Here is a 20,619-nt window from a genome sequence, read left to right as displayed (position 1 = left end):
AGGGGGAGACAACATCTGACCACACATGTTGCTGGTGGCACCAAACAGTATCTGTCTTTAGCCTGTGCTGCTAAAAAGCCTTTAAAGAAACCTCTCCTTGATTACTTCAGTAGCCGTACTAAAAGTGTTGGTGTTGTCTGTACGTCATGGTTAAGTGAGGGAAAACCGCAGCCAGTCAGAGCGAGGTTTCTAGGTTACGAGAGTGAACGTTTGCACTTTTGCAGGATTGCTGTCCCAGTTGAGTTTTACAGTGGGCTTGTTAATTAGTCACCTTTTGGCTCCCAATGGAATTTTCCTGAAATGAGTCCCTAATGACAAACACACACAAAGTAAAGGGGGGGTCAGTATTAGCTTCATTTTTCTAGTATGGTTTCATGCTTTCTGGTTTTGTAAGGTGAATTTCTAATCATACTTATAAGACATGTCTGGTTTCTGCAACGTCTCATAAAGTCTAAGGCAGTACATTTCTCATAATTGTAGAGTTGTTTTAAAGGACCTGATAATCCTGAGGGGGACTGCCCAAGTTCACATTCCTGTGGTTTAAACCTGGCACAGTTTACCTTATAGTGACACGGTCTTTTAACCTGGAGAACAACGTGTGTTTGTTAAAATAATACTGTTATTGTGTTTAGGTGTTCGAATTATCCAACAAGGTGTAACTACGGTGGCCCTGAAGGCCAAAAGAAATTTACAAAAGATGAAACACTTTTACAAAGTTGGAGAAAAATTTACATTTTGGAAAACAAATTTACATTTAAGAAAACAAAATTACAAAATCAAAACACTTTCACAAGCGTTGAGACAATTTTAAAAACGGCGGGACACTTTTACCATTTCTGAAACAAATTAACATTTATTTTTAACGGAAAGGGAATGTACCAAACACCGGAAGTGATCCGGGAATCGACTGAGGAGTCATTTAGTTTGTTTGGATGGAGAGAAACCAAACAGAACAATGTTTGGTACTGGTACTCCATTTGGTACAGATACTCTGTTTGGTACCGGATCACTTCCGGTGTTTGGTACATTGCCTTTCCGTTAAAAATGAATGTACATTTGTTTGAGGAATGGCAAAAGTGTTCCGTCGTTTGTAAAATTGTCTCACCGCTTGTAAATGTGTTTTTTTTGATTTTGTAAATTTGTCTTCTTAAATATAAATTTGTTTTGGCCTAGGTAAAAGTGTTTTGCTGATGTAACTTTGTTTTATAAAATGTAAATTTGTCCTCAACTTTCTAAAAGTGTTTCATCTTTTGTAAATTAGTTTTGTCCTTTTGGGCCACCTTATAAAACAGAGGGTGTGTGCATCATTGTGACTCTAAATAGATCTACTTGAAAACACTGAAGGCTAGCCTGGAGTCTGATTTAAAAAATCTAACTGGTTAGGGTGCTGGTGGCCTAGTGGTCTAAGCGCCCCACATATAGAGGCTTTATTGCAGAGGTCGCTGGTTCGCGACTATTTGCTGCATGTCTGTCCCCACTCTCTACTCCCCACTTTTCCTGTCTCTCTTCAGCTATCCTATCAACAAAGGTAAAAAAAAAGGTAAAAAATATAACTTTAAAAAATCTGACTGGTGGATAAATTTGAGGACAGGAGCACATCACATGATCATAAAGCTGTATTAAAATCTACTACAGCTCTTGTTTTGGATTTTAAAGATCTGTGGTGGATTTTGGATTTGTCCACATAGACAAAAAGAAAAACCAGGTCAAGCCAGCCTCAAAATGTGCAACGAGTTTATGTCCAAAATTTTCCAACTGGATCTCTGGCCAGTTAAAACTCATTTATGCATCAGTTTTGTTGTGTGTTTGAACTGGAGTCTGGTGCTGTTCATTGTTCATACAGGAGGGTTGCAATTCAAGTAGTTTGAAATTAGCACACATTTCTTCTGCTTTTTCATTAGTTTTCTCAAGAGACGCCATCTGATGTAGAAAAGTTTGTCCATTGGCCTGGTAGGGATCTATCAGCACCATGATCGCACCACACCCACAGACTCTGATGGTTTATCTCAGTGTGGAATTTCCTTCTAAGTTCTCAACAGTGCTTCGTGTTGATTCACCTCAGCAGGACAGAATCAGGAGAACCAACAGCTGTCCTTCACATTAAAGAACAGTGACCTTAAACTTTACTAGTTTTCTCCACTGATTCATACTGTGTAAAATCAGACCATGTGGAAGCATTCAAGGGAAGGTGTGGCTGCTCCAGAGACACACTGACACAGCTGTGGCAACATCTGAGATCTAGGTTAGGAAGAACACTGGATTTTGTCTTGTTTTGCGTTCAGATGATTAATGCACACTCTTGGGGAAAGCCTGCAGGCATTTCATAGAAGCAGCTTCACAGACACAAAGACATACGTAGGAGAAACGCCTCAAAAAGTGCCTGAAGTCAGCCAAAAAACTCAAAAGGGTAGATCTCCCTAAACCAGAAACACTTCATTGATGGCTTTTGTTTCTTAGATTTAAACAGATTTTTTGTGTTCTATATCCAGCTGGTTGTTTTTTTTTGGTTCTGAAAAACATACCCCTTCATATGCTTCTGTTTTTGCTGCAGATCATTAAAGCTTAATGCATTAATCCTTGGCTCGACTCCTGATCTTAATTTTTTTTCTCTCTCACTCTCTCTCTCTCTCTTTCAGGTTTGTGTCCCACTTCTGAACACCTACATCTCATCACTGTGATTTGAACAGAGGAAGGACCGCACGTAAGACTTCAGGCCTCCTTCACCAGCTTTCAGCCACTATGTCCTAGCTAACAGCAACCCAGCCCCCTCCCCTGACCATCCTGTCCCTTTACCCTAGTCCCTGTCCTCAGTCTTCATCCCTCTCTCAATCTGCTCCCCTGATGTGGTGATTTTTTTTAGCTGTAGCTCCAGCATTTACCCATCTAGCACGATGAGCAGCCTTCACCAGCAGCATCATGGCAGCACAGGCTCAGAGCGAGACCTTCACTCTGCTGCCTCGTCTGTCAGCTTGCCTTCGGTTAGAAAGACCCCCAAGAAGCGCCGTCTCTCCCTCCACTCGCTCTTCGGTCGCCGGCGCCGGCATGATCGCGACCCCAAGCGCAAGTCCAGGCCGCTGCAGGCCCCAGCAGGAGTGGACGGCGTTGTCAGCACCGAAAGCATCCAACCTGAGACTGTCAACGACAAAACCTTAGCCCAGTCTTCCTTGGCCGCCGTATCGACTTCATCAGTGTCGGGTTCTTCGTCAGAGCTGATGGAGTGTCCTCTGTGTCTCCTGCGCCACACACGCGACCGCTTCCCTGACATCATGACCTGTCACCACCGCTCCTGTGCGGACTGTCTGCGGCAGTATCTTCGCATCGAGATCTCGGAGTCCCGTGTCAACATCTGCTGCCCCGAGTGCTCGGAGCGCTTCAATCCCCATGACATCCGCATGATCCTGGGGGACCGAGCCCTCATGGAGAAGTACGAGGAGTTCATGCTGAGGAGGTGGCTGGTGGCCGAGCCGGACTGCCGCTGGTGCCCGGCCCCCGACTGTGGGTAAGTAGGAGAGCTGAGGGACTTTAATGTATAGGCGACAGACTTCTTACCACCTATATTTTCCCAAAAAAACGACACACCAGATGAAACCAGGTGACCGCTATTGAGATCTGTTTAAAGAGAAATGAGGTGCTGGTTCTAAAGTGCCATCAGATGTCAGTCAGCCCTTTTCATTCAGCATTTATGGCATTTCAAAGCAGGCTCAAATTGAACCAGTAGTTTCAAACATGTGAAATGGTTTTCCAAATCCACTTCAACATATTTTTGATGATTCACAATCTCTTTTCTGTTTTTTATTCTTCTGACAGAACAAATACCCACGTCCTAGAATAGCATAGGAAGCAGCCACATTGAGGAAACTTGTAGGCTTTAATCTGGCCTTTTGAAGAAGTTCACCTCTGCTTCTGTGTTGATGTCTGAGTTATAAATAACTGCTGGCAGTAATAACACTCTTTGTTCCATCTGTGTGATGAGTCAGCCCAAAAAGATGTAAGAACCAAGAGATGATGATGATGCTTAGTGCTATCAGACCACGCCTGTCATTTTGCAGAACATGTTAATGGTTATACACAGCAGAAGTCTATCATTACAAAGCAGCATGTTGGAAAGGGGCTCAGAACTAGGGTTGCAAAGGGGTGGAAAATGTAATTTCCATGGGAATTTATGGGAATTAACTGGGAATTGAGGGTAATTTTAAGGAAAGGTATCATATCCAAGCATAAATATTTGTTTTGTTATAAGCAGACATTCATTCAAAATAATACAATTAAAACAGATTTATTTGTAAGTAGAGCTTTATCAAGTGTTAAATATTTTATTGAACAATCAATTATTTATTTGAAGATCAAAAACATGAATGTTGAGTTAAATATTACTCATCCCCCGACACAACCCATTCAAAAATGAACAAAAATGCAATCCCAAAAAAGTCCCATTCAAAATGTTAAACGAAGAGAGCCCCTCTCCCTCCCAAAAAAAGTCCCATTCAACATGCAAATACAAAAGCATCTTCTTGCATGAAATCTGGTTGTTTTAGTCCGGATTATGCTAAAATATATTTTCCCCAACTATATTTAAGTTCCCTATTAAGAGCAAACCTTCAATTTATTTAATTCCTGTTTATTCCTGTTAATTCTAATGGAAATTTCCAACTTTGCAAATTCCTTGAATTTTGCAACCCTACTCAGAACCAGTATTAATATTTTTATTGGCAAATTTCATTAAGGATATCTTTATTTGTTCTTTATAACACAGAAACTCAAGATTCAATATGCAAAAATAGACAACTGAGTTTGTCAGGGTTACGTTTTTCAAAATAAAATACTTCCTGCTTCTGTTCCATATAAATCTCAATTTTTTTTTTGCAGTTTTACAAAACCTTTAATCTCAGACTCTACCTGAGTTTGGTTCTTGATCATTTCCAGCTTTACACAGAAACTCAGAGATCTTTCTCAGAATATAACCTGCCCCCTGGCACGGCCACTTAAAGGCACAGTGAACGTTTTTCCATTCAGACAGCGCCCTTACAGTCTGCTGCTTAATTTTGAGCATCAAGCAAAGAATGTTTATTTAATTCAGGTTCGATGAGGTTCTTCAAACTTCAGTCCATTCTCTCAGCCTCTGCTCCAAAAACAAGCTGTAACTCTGTTTTCAGAGGGAGGAAACTATTTCTCTGGTTCCCCTCTTTCACAAGGAGGTGCTGAGTGGAGGTGAGGGTCAGGCCAGGGTCTTGATGGTTTGGAGCTGGTAGGGATTCAGCAGTTTGCTCACAGGGGCCTAAATGGAGGCTGGCCAGGTCACTCTGCTGCATCTGTTGTTAGTGCATCTTAAGGCTGTGTGTCTACCAGCACACAAACAGCACAGTAACAATAGTAGAGTGTGTCTCAGATTTTTGGAGCTCTTACCACCCCACATTCCTTGCATTCATACACCATGGTTGGTTTGGTATTGAGTGATTGCTGAGTTCAGTAATGACTTCACTCTCTCTTGGCTTTGTTGCACCAACACTGCTGACCCTGTCTTTCAGAATAATGGCTCTTTCATGAGCCTGTTTCAGCTCCTCTTGCTCTCATCATCTGATCAGCTAAGCTCTGGCTGCACTTGTAATGCTGACACGATTCTTTGAAGTTATACAGCTCTTTAAGTTATTTCAGGTTTTCAAATCTTATCTGATCGTAAAAAGTGGAACACTGGATATCAGTGTAAAAACACATGAAGGCTGAACAGGAACGGGGTTGTTGATAGATAATGATTACACATTGAAATCTGTGGGAAAGCACAAGCTAGTAATAAAAACAACAGGTCAGTTCTACTTTATGACCGTTACACCGTTTGTCATCAGATCACCTCCCTGAGGTGTTAGTGACTGTCTGGACACTGTCTAGACAAAAAGTTGCGTAGGAGTATTGTTCCCAAACACCTCTACTACTAACCTTACTGCAGAGTGTGTCAGTTTGTAGGGAAACATTGACCAAAGTGTCATAAAATGCCATCAGTTACAGCTGCTGCCTGTTTAGATTTTATTCATGTGACAAGGTGGAACAAAACATCAACATCAAATGATCCACCCTGTCTGTGAGCACAGCACATTCTTCATCTTATTTTTAACTTTTCTTCTCTTTTCAGCACTGTGTGCCTGAATTCAAACAACTTGAGGATAAAATCAGTTGCTAATTTACCCCCCTGTTCAACTATCATGACAGATTCATGGAGTTTGACTTTTTCCATCAGTTAGATCTAAATCTTGTGCAGCCGCTGAGATAAATGATGACTTTTGCCATTAATAAATCGTCCCATTTTACTGCAGTAATCATTAAATCTATAATACATTTTTAAAAATCTGATTTTGAAACAACCCTTTTAAATGTCAGTGTTCAGGGTTATTTCTAGAAATGTCAACAAATATCTTGTTTTATCAAATGAACTGTCTTAAACTCAAACCAATCTACAAATCTATTTTTTCTTTACTTCATATCGACATGACCCCTGAGTAGGGATGGACGATATTGGATTTTTTGCCGATATCCGATATGCCGATATTTTACAACTCATTTAGCCGATTACTGATACCGATATTTTTTTCCCGCACACCTCAGAGCAGAGATCATGAATTCTCTTCTGTATTGGAATTAACATACAGTATTATGGTGATACTCTTATCACGTGTCATGTAATATTAATTTCTTGTGCAAAATAAGAAAAATACTTAATACTTAAAACTGCATATTTATTTATGACAATTGCTTTCAAACAAAATTCATACAAAAAGATACATCCTACTTAAAACTTGGATGATGCTCTCCCTGAGACAATCATAACAATACTCACAACCAGGGCAAATTTGGCTAATTTCACATTTGACATAGTAAGTAAACCTAACCTCTGTTCACAGGGAACATGTGAAAAGTGCAACTGTACAGCAATAAAACCCAAATTAGATAAAATGGTTTACTCTTTGACAGTAAATGTGCCTAAATTAGTCAACTACATATACCTTACAGACTGCTGCTTAAATTCTAATGTAACTTAAAACATGAGCCCAACATGTGTGCAGCAGCCCATTATTTTATCAGTTAATCATATTGGTGGATATCGGCGTGTTGGGCGATGTCCGATAGTTCATTTTAAAGCCAATATCGACCGATACGGATAATGTGCAGATAATATCGTGCATCCCTACCCCTGAGTAAATTATGCTGCTTCAAGCCTTTTTTTAGACTGCAAAGCAGTATGTATGTTTCTGGATTGACCTATGAGTTCTTGGGTGCAGTTGTGTGCAACATTTTAACAACCTCAGGACAACAGGGGTCTCCAGTCTGTGGCACTGTTATTTTGCTGGAAAGTTTAGGAATCCCTGATCTAGAGTATTTTAGTTAATACCAAGTCGCAACCTTCGATCTTAAAATATGAAGCCAATTCGAAAGTGTTAAAACCACAGAATGAGTGTCCGCTTGAGGCTGGCTGCAGAAGCACCAGAAACCAAATACCGATTTAAAAAAAAACCCAATCTTTACAGCAAAATAAACATGATTAGTTTAGTCTGGTATATTAAATGGTTTTGGTCTGAAGAGCTCATTTCTCTATCGGCACACAAAGTACGGGGCTTTAATTTTTTTGTAACCTGTAAATTTTGAAGATTTTAATCATACATGTTTTGCTGAAATAATGATGATTTGACTGACAGCCGGGCATGTTGTAGCTTATAGCAAATAGGCTAAAGACCGCCTCAACTCCACATCTTTGCATCATACTAGATCGACCAAAGTTAGGTTGAAGCTGAATTTTCAATATGGCAACCTTCAAAACAAGTGGCAACCTCTGGTCTCATGCAGAAGTCCTAAAAACTGCAGTTCATCGAGGATCCGCTTGATGCTGGCTCCAGAAGTACCGGAAAACCACATACACACCAAATCAAAAAGGACGATCTTTACAGCAGAAATAAACATGTTTACAGCCTGGTACTAAAGACGAGTGTAGTCTGGAGAACTCATTTCTCGATCGGCACACACTGTATGGGGGGTGAATTTTTTGCTAACGCGGCAATTTGGAAGATATTGAGATTATGAGTCTTCCAGTGAGAGGCACAGCTGACTTGATTGACAGGCGGGAACACTGTAGCTGTTGGCTAGGAGGCTCAAAGCCCGCCTCTTTACGTCACAATCGCTGATTGGCATCAAAACAGCTCTTCAGAAACAGATGGGTGACATCACGGATACTACATCCATATTTTATTCCGTCTATGTTTCAAAATCTAAAGCATAATAAACTTACGATTTTTGCCCAAATAAGGGCATGGCTGACTTGATGACAGGCGGGCACCCTGTATCTCTTTGCAAAAAGGCATAAGGCCCGCCTCTTTACCTCACACTAGCTCGTCAGAAGTAAGGTAGAACTCAGCATTTCCAATATAGCACTGCAGTCAATAGACTTCAAGACTTGACTTCAGAAACAGATGGGTGACATCACAGAGACTACGTCCATTTATTAAGGTCTATGATTAATACTCAGCTGTTACTACTGATTATTTACATAAGTAAAGCTTTCCTCACAACTGTTTTCACTGTTGATTTTCTGCTTTAAGCTGATGTAAACATGTCTGATTGATTTTATGCTTATGTCATTTCAACCACGAGATGGGTTAAGTCATCCCCCTTGTTTATCAACTAGCAGCTGTGGTGGTTTGTGCATCAGATGATGCTGCTGCTTATTTAACTTGTATAGTTTTCAGGGAACTCGTCCTGAAGTGCATCAGGCTTTTCATTACAGAATCACATTTATCAATAAAGACATTATGGTGTGTACCCGCAGCGGATGGCTTGATTGGATTAGAGGTTTAATGCAAGTTACAGATGTATTTATTTGATGATGTACAGTTGAGCTTTGTTCTTCTGCACACAGTGATTTCCAGTGTGCGTCTGCTACACACTGTCCTCTCTATACGTCCGTGGCAGCAGTGTTTGTTTTTCCTTATCGTCTGTTTCTAATGTTCCCATGATAAGCCTGCTGAGGGATGCGCTTTGGCTTCAACAATCTCAGGGTTAAACAGAGGTTCTCATACTTCAGCTAACTTTTATTATTAGGCCAAGTGCTCTGCGTTCCTTTCCACAGTGTCTAAAGAGATCCTTCAACAAAATGATGATTGTTATTGTCTCATCTTACGCACACGTACAAGTAGATTTATGAATGAGCAACCTACAGAGAACAGCTGCTGCTATCTTCAGATACAAAGAAATGCAGTAATTAAGTTAGGACATGAATGACTGCAGCAGTCGTGCCAGATTGTTGAGTTGTGGTGGATTTGTATGTTTAAAGCCCAGCAGTTGTTAGACTTTGCCTCGTTCATGACATGTACTTTTCATCAGCTCTCAAACAGAGCATTGTAATGATTGATGAGGGACACCATGGTGACATGCAGTCATGCAGAACTGATCGTGCCAGCAATGATTTTTTTTTTATTATCCAGAGCTCATAGGTGGAAAGTCAGCCAATTTCCTGTGATGACATAACAAACACTGCTTATGTTGTTGGACCCTTGAGGATGTAAATAGCACTAGAGTAAAGGCGTTTTTATTAAAAGACACAAGAAGTTTCTGCTTGGTCCTCTCTTTCTCTCCACACTTAGCCATACTGACCCCTAGTGTTGTACTCAACTACTGCACTCTATCAGCAGTTACTAACCTGCAGAATGTCTCTGTTTTTTTCTTTCTTTCTCAGTTATGCAGTCATAGCGTTTGGCTGTGCCAGCTGCCCAAAGATCACCTGCGGGCGTGAGGGCTGCGGGACAGAGTTCTGCTACCACTGCAAACAGCTGTGGCATCCAAACCAGACATGCGACACGGCACGGCAACAAAGGGCCCAAACCTTCAGGCTGAGGAGTTTCAGGTCCTCCTCCCTCAGCTACAGCCAAGAGAGCGGAGCCGCAGGTAATCAACTAATAGCTACCTGCATGCCCGTCACCTTTGAATTATCACTTTGTACAATTGCAAAGATGAACTACAGGGATACAGTCTGTACAATGAATAACCTGTATGCAAAATTCCTCTCTCGCTTTCCCTCAATCAACTTAAAATAGGAGACGACATCAAGCCATGCCCACGATGTGCCGCCTACATCATTAAGATGAATGATGGGAGCTGTAATCACATGACATGTGCCGTCTGCGGCTGCGAGTTTTGCTGGCTTTGCATGAAGGAAATCTCTGACCTGCACTATTTAAGGTGAGAGTAACATTGTTTTTATTGCATATATAATTGTGGGTTTTTACTGATTTTAAATCTGGAAAACAAATGTAGTTCTTTTTAAAAGCGAAGGTCAATAATTCTACTGTTTTTTGCATCAGTTCCTATCTCTCCATGTACGGTTAAGCCTCAGTTATAAAGTTATGCTAGTTGCAGACCCATCCATGACATCTAATTCTCTCTTTTTCTCCTCTCAGCCCGTCAGGCTGCACATTCTGGGGGAAGAAGCCCTGGAGCAGAAAGAAGAAGATCCTGTGGCAGCTCGGCACGTTGGTTGGAGCACCCGTGGGAATCGCGCTCATAGCCGGCATTGCCATCCCCGCCATGATCATTGGCATCCCCGTGTATGTGGGCAGGAAGGTGAGAGTTCACAGCAGACAGCTGAGGGATTAAAAGACAGTGGTCAGAATTAACAGCTTAAACTGACAAATGGAGACAGTGAAGAAAAGACATCAAGGAGTGCTCCAACTGTATTTACAGAGATTTAACACTTCATGTAAATTATCGACACATTTTCTCCTCAGATTCATAATCGCTACGAGGGCAAGGACATCTCCAAACACAAGAGGAACTTAGTGATAGCTGGTGGTGTGACGCTGTCTGTGATCGTGTCTCCTGTGGTTGCAGCGGTAACTGTTGGTAAGAGACTGTTTCTTTTTTGCTTCATTAACTCTTTATTGACAACATATATAATATCAAAGCTCTTCTGTGGGTCTTCAATACACAATAAGAACTGAATAAAAGTATCATCTGGGCTTTTAAACAACTGTCTCATAGCGTTTTTATTCTTAAACGGTGATTATGCTTCATTTTCAGCTTAAAACTAGGGATGCACCGATCCTACTTTTTAGGCCCCGATATCGATACCTGGGCTTTGGTATCTGCTAATACAGATACTAGCCGATCCAATCCCAGTATTGATTTAACAATCTCTATTTCTTAATGTGAGGATAGAATCATGTAATATCTGTTGGTTATGAAGATTAACTCACCACTGCTGGTACACATTTATAATCTCTTGAGTAATGATACTGTCACTTTAAAAATGTTTTCTTTATTTTGGTTTACAAAGTCAGAAAAGCCTGAAGTCGCCAAAGACTGGCCAGCGCTGATGACATAGTGAATTGTAAATACAGAAAAGCATAGAACTGAGATGAATAGATATGTCATATGGATCGGCACTATATATCGGTGCCTTGTCACAGATATCCGATCTAGTTTTTTGAGTCTGATCTAGCCATTATCCGATACCAGGATCAGATCGGTGCAACCAAAAGTTCCACTGCTGATGTAACTTTTTTTTTTCCTATGCAGGCATTGGTGTCCCAATCATGCTGGCTTACGTCTATGGAGTTGTCCCCATCTCTCTGTGCCGGAGCGGAGGCTGTGGAGTGTCCGCGGGGAACGGCAAAGGAGTGCGGATTGAGTTTGATGATGAAAATGACAACATAGGCAGCGGGGCAGCGGCCACAGGTGAGAGTCCCACAATGAGAGGAATAAAGTGATGCCACCGATCACTGACTGTACAAGAAGAGTTAAATTTTCAATGGAATTTATTACCATTAATCAGACATTTTGCCAGTATTTGTGACATTACAGAGCACAGACTTAAGAGTGGAGAACGTACATTTAATGAATTAGTAAAGACGTTTTTATCATGAAAATCCAACTTAAGCATCACTTAAAGAATACAGTTATGTAAAGATAAAATTAGATTATTGCTATTTTATTAGGTTATACTTCATTTCAAGGTGACTGCTGCATCATCATGTATCAAAAATATTAAATATTTTAATATTAGAATGTGTCGCCACATCTTCCTCGAAACGCTCTTCCCGCCGTGCTTCTTTAAGCAAAGGGAATGAATAGAACTCCAGTAGCTGACGTCACGCCGTTCCCCACGTACAAAATCACAACACAAGTACAGCGCGCGGCGAGGGTCAAAACAGCTTGACAGTTGGCAGAAATGGGCGAAAGTATGAAAACAAAACCTCACATGCAATACAAAATTTTTCCATCGGCCACTGGCGGATGTGTGTTTTTGTTTTACTTGCCAAACTCTTTTTACCCGCCATTGGCGCTTGGCGGGTGTTAAAGTTCACATTTCATGCAAAATTGACTTTGTAATGGTTCTCTACCTGAAATATGTTTCCCTGGCATGTCTACAAACCCCCCGAAAATGAAAAAAAATCCATTCTGCCCCTGTTGCAGTTTTCGTTGCAATTTTCGTTTCAGTTTTCGCTTCAGTTTTGAGTGTTTTTCATACGTCATAACGCCATCCAGTCTGTCACGGAGTCAGAGCTCGGAGCTTGTTCAACCCATAGACTGTATAAAATACAACTCCGTATTTCATTACCTGCACACGTGTGGTAACAAGGAGCTTAGGAGGGAGGCACACTAGTTGTAGACTGTCTTAATAAACACAATGGTCGGTTTTACTCCCCACGTCTGCAGATTTGAAGATCAAGTGGATGATTTTTATTTTTCATGGAAAAGTGCTAGCGCTAGTTAGCATAGCCACATAGCTATATGTTCGTCGCTGTGTGCCAAGACACACGTCGACATACTGATAAATAAATAAAACAAGAAACACAAAATCTGTGACCAATGGTTCAGAAAGGTCCTGCTGCAGGCGCCTCTCCCTCAGGATCAGATTCTGGATCAAATTCAGAGGGTTGAAGTAACGCGGGTCTGTGAGCAGCCGTGTATATTCAGCCAACATGTAAACATTAGATCAACGTGCTGGAGAGCCGAGGCCACATCCACTTCCTGAGGGGGTGTGGTCAGAGAGCTCATTCTCATTTAAAGGCACAGACACAGAAAACAGCATGTTCTGAGCATGGCTGAAAAAGAAGGGGTTTACAGGCATACCAAAATCTGATTTCAGTGGGGTTTTTTGAGCAATAAACTTTAAAGACATGTTTTGGGGACCACTTGGACTAATATATTTTGATGAAAAAGAGCATAATATGTCACCTTTAATTTTTCGCCCTGGGCTCAACTCTCTCAGGCTTTCTCCCACCTGATACAACTCTCCTAACATCATTTTGGTGACCTACTCTCTGTCATATTTTATAAACATTTACTCTCCTGTCATACAGTCCCTGTTGACTTTATAGCTTGCGCGTCATTCAACAGTACTATCATCTCCTGACGTCATGCACTGCTCCTGATTATTTGGTAAACACCTACGACAGGGTTGCGGTGTGTCAGTATTTTCTGGTACGTTTACAACTTCTGAATGGGAGTTGTGCAGTTATAGTCAAACCATAGCTCATACCAAGCCTAAAGGGCTGATGGGAGTGTTTGTGGTGTGTGATGGTGTGAAATGACTTTAGACTGTGTCAGTGGTTTTTCCTTGTCGCTGTGAGGTTGTCTCTGTCCAACTGAGATGCTGTGGTCGAGCTGGTTTTGCTTTCCCAGGAGGCGTTGACGGTGATAGAGTGTGTTTCTCACACAATGCCAATAATAATTATGAGTCAGAATGCCAGCCTGGACTTTGACCTTTTCAGGACCATAAGGTGTGAGACTTGAAGTGTATTCATACCCAACAATACATCAATCTGTTAAATCCAATGGCTTTAAAAGTCAGAAAAGTCATTAAAATAACCAACTTTAATTCCCTTCTTGTTTGCTTTGTCATCTTGAGGACTCTTTTTTTTTTAGGTTTTCCAAGGTTCAAGTGTGTCTTTGCTTGGCTAAAATGAGTGCCAGACTCTTATTGGTCAGTCAAAACCTTCTCTTTAATCTTTAAAGTCACACTTTCTGTCTCCCTTTTCCGCCACAGACACAACATCTGTAGCCGAAACGCGGCTCAACAACCCCAGCCTCGGAGACGGAGCGAGCGTCGGAGGCCTGACGGGCCTGAGCCTCAGTGTCAGTGGGAGCCACATGGAGCGCTGCGGCATGAGCTCCACTCAGCGGGACAACATGAGCGACAACGCCAGCACAACGGCGCTCGCTGGGACCAGCATCACCGGCAGCCTTTCAGGAAGCTGCTACAACAGGTAGACTGGAGCCAGATCAAGATTTTTATTTTTTCAGCCTCAAATGATCTATGTTTTTTAACTTAGCATTGTTTACTTTATAAAGCAGAAACGCTGAGACTCAAATGATTGCTTTGATGGTTTTGTTCCAGGATGGAAGTTCAGGCTGACGTCCAGAAGGAGCGCTGCAGTCTGAGTGGAGAGTCAGCCACTGTCAGTCTGGGGACAATCAGTGACAACGCAAGCACAAAAGCCATGGCGGGGTCCATTCTCAACGCTTACATGCCTCTGGAAAGGTCAGCAGTCTGAGTTTACCCGTCCCACTGACTGCAGCAACACATTTCTGGCCTAATTTTTAAATCTCTGTCCCAGTTTTTCCAGACACCCTTTGGTCAGATTGTTTGAATGAATGTCATTGTTTAGTTTTGTTAATCAGTATTTACTTTGTTGTGAGCTTCTACTCACTACACAAGTCTACAGAAATTAGGGGTCATTTAGGAGTTCTTTGTTATTTTGTTCTTACAGAAAATACAAGTTTATGTTCATGATAGGTGCCAAGGATTGCAGTTCTAAAAGTGTGCGATTATGTTTTGCAGAGACAACAGTCTGGAGGTTCAGGCTGACGTGGAGTCCAAACAGGAGAAGATGAGGCACTGCAGCGCCAGCAGCAGTCTGGATGAAGCAAGCTGTAGCAGCAGCACTGCTGGTCTTAAAGGTGCTAGCGGCGGTGCATGTTCATGCCCCTCCACCAGCTGCTGTGCCCAGCACGACCACTGCTGCCCCTGCTCCCTACCCTCCACCTCAGGAGTTAAGAGGAGCAAAGGAAAGCTCTGGAAAAGAGGCAGCAGTAGCAGCAGCAGCAAAGGAGACACAAAGATCAATGAGTCGAGGGGGGACATGGATGCTCAGCTCCTGGAGCAGCGCAGCACCAACTCCTCTGAGTTTGATTCACCATCTCTGAGCGGCAGCCTGCCCTCAGTGGCGGACTCGCATTGTAGCCACTTCTCATCAGAGCTCAGCTGCTCGGACCCCGAAACCTCAAGACCAGCTCACCCACCCTGCTCCTCCACGACAGACTCCCAACCTCACCATCCCGCGGCTGCCTTTAATGATGTCACCATCACACCTATGCCTGAGGTGGAGCACGATCGCCTGGAGCATTATCCACCTCAGAGCAGCCACACAGCCTTCACACACCGTCTGCTGTCCACGTCTCCACCTGCGTCGCCAAAAGAGGGGGGCAGCGGGACATTTTTGTACATCAGTGAGGAAAGCGGAGGAGCCGCGGCAGACACAGAGGCGGAGAAAGGCGAGAACATAAAAGAGACCACCAAAAACACTGCAGCACAGCCTGTAAGCCCATCAAGGAAGCGCTGTATACAAACAGACATCTGAAGGAACTCTCTTTGGGTGTTTTAGCAGACTGATGAATCAGTTAGCCTTATCACGTAATTTCACTCGAGTGAAGCATCTTTTGATGCTTAAGGCCATAAGTCTAATTATATTTTTATCTACTGTGGAGGCAGGAATGTCATGTGAATGTCAGTCTACATAGTCACAGAGAGGGTCCTGGTCCGAGTTGGAGAGAGATTTTTAAGGAAAGCGAACAAGAGCACAGAAAAGTCAAAGCTACATTAGTGTGAAGCAGAAGTTTTATTCTGTTGTTGAAGTGTCACGTGAAGCAGCAAGCCTATAGTAGGTAGAGTTGAATGTATGTGGACAGGTTTGAGTACGTTATCAGGTGGGGAGACACCGCAGAAAGCCCATCCAGCTGTCATGAAGATCTGCAGAAACACTATTCCTAATCAAAGCTCAAATTGACAAAAAGCAGAACTGAAAAGCTGGATAGGAGCCGGTGAAATGTCTAATAGTAAAGCTGAGCTGCTACCTTAAAGCCTGAACCTGTTTTCCCTTTTGTGACATCTTCAAAAATCAGTTTTTTCTTTGGGGGTTTGCATGAATCAGGGATGGATACGTCCTCACTGTGGTCCACCGCTGTGCCACCAGTTCACTCTGCTACTCCTTAAAACGGCATGAGAAACACCACACAGCTTAAGGATTGTGGTACCTAACAGGGACCAGTCAATACAGTAGCAACTTTTTATATTTCCATAATCATCTATAAGAAAAATATAATTGTTGCTTTTGTTTAAAATCTTGCTTTTGTGCTTTTTTGCCTTTTGCTAATTTTTATTTTCCATTTTGGGAAAGTCGGTTTAAATGTTGAAGCCCTGTGTTGGGTCCACAATTTAAGTGTAATCAGTTGGGATCTGTATAAACCCTCCTTACTGTTAAATATTGCAAGTTTTAAAAACAGCTCCCAGATGAGAATGACAAAGTTTTCACTGCAGTTTTTATGGATTCATGCAAATCAGTGAGCTTTATTAAAGAAAGGGAATTCAAGTTATTCCATGTAACTGTGAAAAGCCCAATGTTTATGATAGAACTGTAGCAACTCCTTCTAACCAGTCAAAGTTGAACCCGAGAGTCAACGAAACAAGATCTTTGCAATAAAGAAAAGAAGCTTTCAGCCGGTTCAGATGTTCCCAGTCGGCTCTAAAATACTTAAAGGTGCAATGAGAAACTTTCTCTTGTGTATTTGAGCACCTCCATCTTTCATTGATATAATAGTCGGTCGTGAATGTATGATGATAATGAGGTTACATTTTGATTCACCATCAGTTAAATCAAAGTATAACTATAAATCCAGGTCTTTGGTGCATTCTAAAACCGAGTGTTTTAAGTTGTTTCTCTCCCTGCTAGTGATTCATGCAAACACTGATGTTATATTTGTTGGACCCGCAGTGCCTTTCGGGGGGGGAAAATCCTTTATAAAATGTTTTATCTCTCATTCTGTGTGTCTTCAAATGATAACCACAAAATTCACAATAGAAGGAATCACATTTGATTTAATGATGAATGCATGAATACTAATGCCTAATACTCCACCTTCCCTGGATGACAGTGTTAGCTGGCACGTTCGCTTGTTCAGCCTACCAAAGACAGCTTTCAGGCTACTACAGTTAGGACTACAACAGTAATGGGGATGATTTTACCGTGGTTAACTCTAATACACAAGGACATTTTAGTCCATAACATCCAAAAATGGCTTCTGCAGATTAAAAAAAATGGCAATATGACCCCGGATTAAGCCTGTTTGTCACAGTATGCTAAATCCAAGACCAAAAATTTTGCTTAGGTTTTACATATGTTAAGAATGATCCTTTAAAAATGTTTGAAAAGTTGCTGAAGTCCATTTACGTGGGTTATTCAGCTCTTTAGCAATAAAAGCCTGTATTTATCCAAAGCATCAGATGCACTGAACATGAATAGTTGTGTTCAGTGGTGTGCCGAGTCATCAGATGTAAAGAGCAGGTCATCAGAGAAGTTGGTGCACCTTGCAGAAGTTTCTCACTTGTTTTGTTCCTTCTGTTGAAGATACCTGTTGAATTTCTGTGAGTTTTTATATTATTATTTGAAGACTAGTGCCAGGTCTATTTTCTAACTTGGTCAAAAGAAGCTTTTGCTCTTTAAAAAAGTATATATTCCCTAATTATTTGCTTTATAATGTGCATGTAAATGCATATCCTTAAACAATAAAAGTCTCAATCAATCTTTGTAGCTGTGTTTCTGTTCCTTCTCTTTGGCTTCACATTCAGCTTCACATTCAAATATAAGGAAGATGCAGACGCTCATTTAAGCAACCACGTAGCAGTTTTTTATTTACACTTGCATTCAAACTATTTACATACACGACATGCATACAGTAATTTACATTCCATGAAGCAACACTTCAAGCCTCATATCAAGTGTTATCAGTTAGAGCTTTATGCTTTTATTTTGAAGACACGAGGAAGACGATGGGAAAGAGCAAAATAAGAGTAGACAAAGTGTCTTCAAACCTTTCTACCCAGATGGATATACTCAAGTTCGTGGCACATTGTGCTATAGATTTACATATTGTGTGTTTGGGGCTGATAGGGATTTGATTTTTGTTGCATGGATAATATGACGGAGCAAATTCAAACGTGGGAATCCTTGATAATTTCCTCATCCCAGCTTGAAGTGTTCGAGCAACAGAAAGAGTCTTCAAAGATGCATTTAGAAAACTTGAGGAGTGTTTTGAAAAGTCGCTTTCCAAACATGAATACTGTACACCTATTGACAGACAGACAGACAGAGACACGGTCATCATTAACATTCAAGGTAGAACCTGAGACCTACTTTAAGTCTTACAGAACAGAATGAAGTACGCTACTTTAAGTGGCTGCTAAAACAAAGGGTTAACAATTATTCATTGACAAAAACTTAGACGCTGAGCTTGTGATTTTTTTGGATTTGAGGGAAATCAATATTTTAAAACATGAAAGCCTTAATTCTATGGAAGCAGAGTACAGCCTTGCTTTTATTCCTTTTTATGCCGCTATTTTAAATTGCTACTTAAACTGCTAACTTGAGAAATTAATTCTTCTATCTTGAGAGAAGATTTTTATAAATCTGGTTTCCTGTTATTATATTTTCATCAGGCACAGAGGTACCATGACAGCATGCATAGCCAGCATCTTTATAACAGCAGCGACTGATTTCATTAACAGAACCAGAAGTCTGCTCTATTAACTGATTTGAGCAAACAGAACTACACATTTATTGCTTGAGTCACTGTAAAGTAATACACCCTTCACCACCAGTTAATGAGGTATTATCAAACATTTTTCTATTTCTCCATTATTATCCCAGAATTTTGAGAATTTTAAGAGAAAAAAATCCTGTTATTGCAGTTTTTTTTTGCTATGATAACTTTAGTAATTAGCCAAAAATTGCGAGAAAACATGCTGTAATCTTAGGGGCAAAGAAATAATTGCAGGCTCGGACATTCTCAGCCTCAATACATTTAACATTATTGTAAAAACTTAAAATGAGTTGTTGGCTTCTTGAATAAGTAGCAGCATCATTATTAAAATCAATGTAAACAATGAAAAACAGCAGAAAAAGTCTAATCTCTGGACACAAAGATTGTGGTGAATAATGACTGATTTAACCTTTTAAACTCCTTAACAATAATACAGTAGACCTGAATGCCTTTGCATTAGCTTTATCACAAGCTCAGGAAACTAAACACCTTTTAAAATAAATCAAAATAAGACTTTTATTCTTGGCATTTTTCGTCCTTTACTCCGGTAGAAATCCTGATAAGGCACACATAACACTCTAACTCTCCCCCTGTGTTACTTCACCATACCACAGAGCTCTGCAGCCTGTTACAAGACTCTGTATCTACAGTACATTACATCATAATGTGAATGACTTTTAGTGCAAGCAGGTCATGAGTACCTTGACATTAGCCGTTTCAAATGAAGCTGCCTGTTATGTAAGGTTGTGTACTCAGGAGTCATGGTGTGGTGTGCACACACTGCAGATGGTGCAGAGCTGGTTGTCTGAGAAGCCGTCCCAGGACGCTAGTGCCAGTCATTTTCATTTCTACAGGACGTACTTACTGCAGACGATGGCTTTAAGAGTCCTTTTCTCCATTACAGTTACAAAACAGTTTATTTCCACTCCAGTTTCATTCCTCTTCCTTCACAAAACACATCAAACCTGCTGAGAAAGAGAAAAAGTCAGCCTCTTGGTGGTTCTGTTATAGTCCAAGTGCAACCTTTCATTTCATTATCACTGTGGTAAATTCAAACTTATAGCGTTAATTTTCATGAAACATACTGAAAACGTGTGCTTTAAGCTAAATTTTTGATATGTATGTTAGTTTAATATCATTTACTAAAAACTGGGACTACTGATTTAATTAAGTGCAAATTAAAACTTGCCATAAAAAACTAACTGGAATTAATTCAGAGTGAAAAAAAAAAATCACATTGAATTCTTAGTTTCACTCATTTTAAGACTAGAATGGTTATTTCATTAAAATATGTGTGTGTGTGCGTGTGCGTGTGCGTGTGTGTGTGTGTGTGTAAACATCTTTTACCCTTGGTGGATGTGCAGTGTTGTCCATCAGACTCTGTCTCAGCAGGTTTGTCACCACCTCCAGCTCTTGCTCCGCTTCATGGACTTTCGGGTCCAACTGGAGGACTTCCTGCAGGTCACTGCTGGCTGACAGGTAGTCCTAGATTTTACATTGAAATAAAAGGGATATATCAACTACGATCAGAAGCAAGATCAGTTCTAATCCAATTGTTTCAATGGGTTAAATATGCAAGCTCAAGCTGTTCGGTGACAGGAGTTCACCTGTAAGCCTTTGAAGGCCAGGGCTCGTCTGTAGAAGGCTTTCTTGTTGCGCGGCTCCATCTGCAGAGCGGAGTCACAGTCCTGTTTGGCCTCTTCAAATCGACTCAGTCTCAGAAGGCAAATGGCTCTACGGGAGTGGAGAGAAGACAAGACAGCAGTC

General features: G+C 41.1%; 1 protein-coding gene and 1 long non-coding RNA gene across 2 annotated transcripts in view; one reads left to right on the top strand and one right to left on the bottom strand.

The window, feature by feature from the left end:
* rnf19a (ring finger protein 19A, RBR E3 ubiquitin protein ligase) overlaps window positions 1-17,836 on the top strand; it is a 28,848-nt gene extending 11,012 nt beyond the window's left edge. Inside the window, exons 2-10 of the mRNA XM_034704380.1 lie at window positions 2,637-3,499; window positions 9,713-9,921; window positions 10,071-10,215; window positions 10,434-10,596; window positions 10,761-10,875; window positions 11,551-11,709; window positions 14,024-14,243; window positions 14,375-14,518; window positions 14,819-17,836. Of these exons, the coding sequence (XP_034560271.1) occupies window positions 2,892-3,499; window positions 9,713-9,921; window positions 10,071-10,215; window positions 10,434-10,596; window positions 10,761-10,875; window positions 11,551-11,709; window positions 14,024-14,243; window positions 14,375-14,518; window positions 14,819-15,617 (2,562 nt within the window). The 5' untranslated portion in view covers window positions 2,637-2,891 and the 3' untranslated portion in view covers window positions 15,618-17,836. The remainder of the gene's footprint in view (window positions 1-2,636; window positions 3,500-9,712; window positions 9,922-10,070; window positions 10,216-10,433; window positions 10,597-10,760; window positions 10,876-11,550; window positions 11,710-14,023; window positions 14,244-14,374; window positions 14,519-14,818) is intronic.
* Window positions 17,837-17,917: 81 nt separating this feature from the next.
* Window positions 17,918-20,596, bottom strand: LOC117828475. Its single transcript, XR_004634405.1, has 3 exons — window positions 20,460-20,596; window positions 20,200-20,337; window positions 17,918-19,817 (listed from the first exon to the last, which is right to left on the bottom strand). It is a non-coding gene; the product is annotated as an uncharacterized LOC117828475 (long non-coding RNA).
* Window positions 20,597-20,619: the final 23 nt, after the last annotated feature.

This window comes from Notolabrus celidotus, chromosome 16 (assembly GCF_009762535.1).
Source record: "Notolabrus celidotus isolate fNotCel1 chromosome 16, fNotCel1.pri, whole genome shotgun sequence".
NCBI lineage: Eukaryota > Metazoa > Chordata > Actinopteri > Labriformes > Labridae > Notolabrus > Notolabrus celidotus.
The sequence above is the reverse complement of the archived record's forward strand: the minus strand, read 5'-3'. Positions and strand labels throughout refer to the sequence as shown.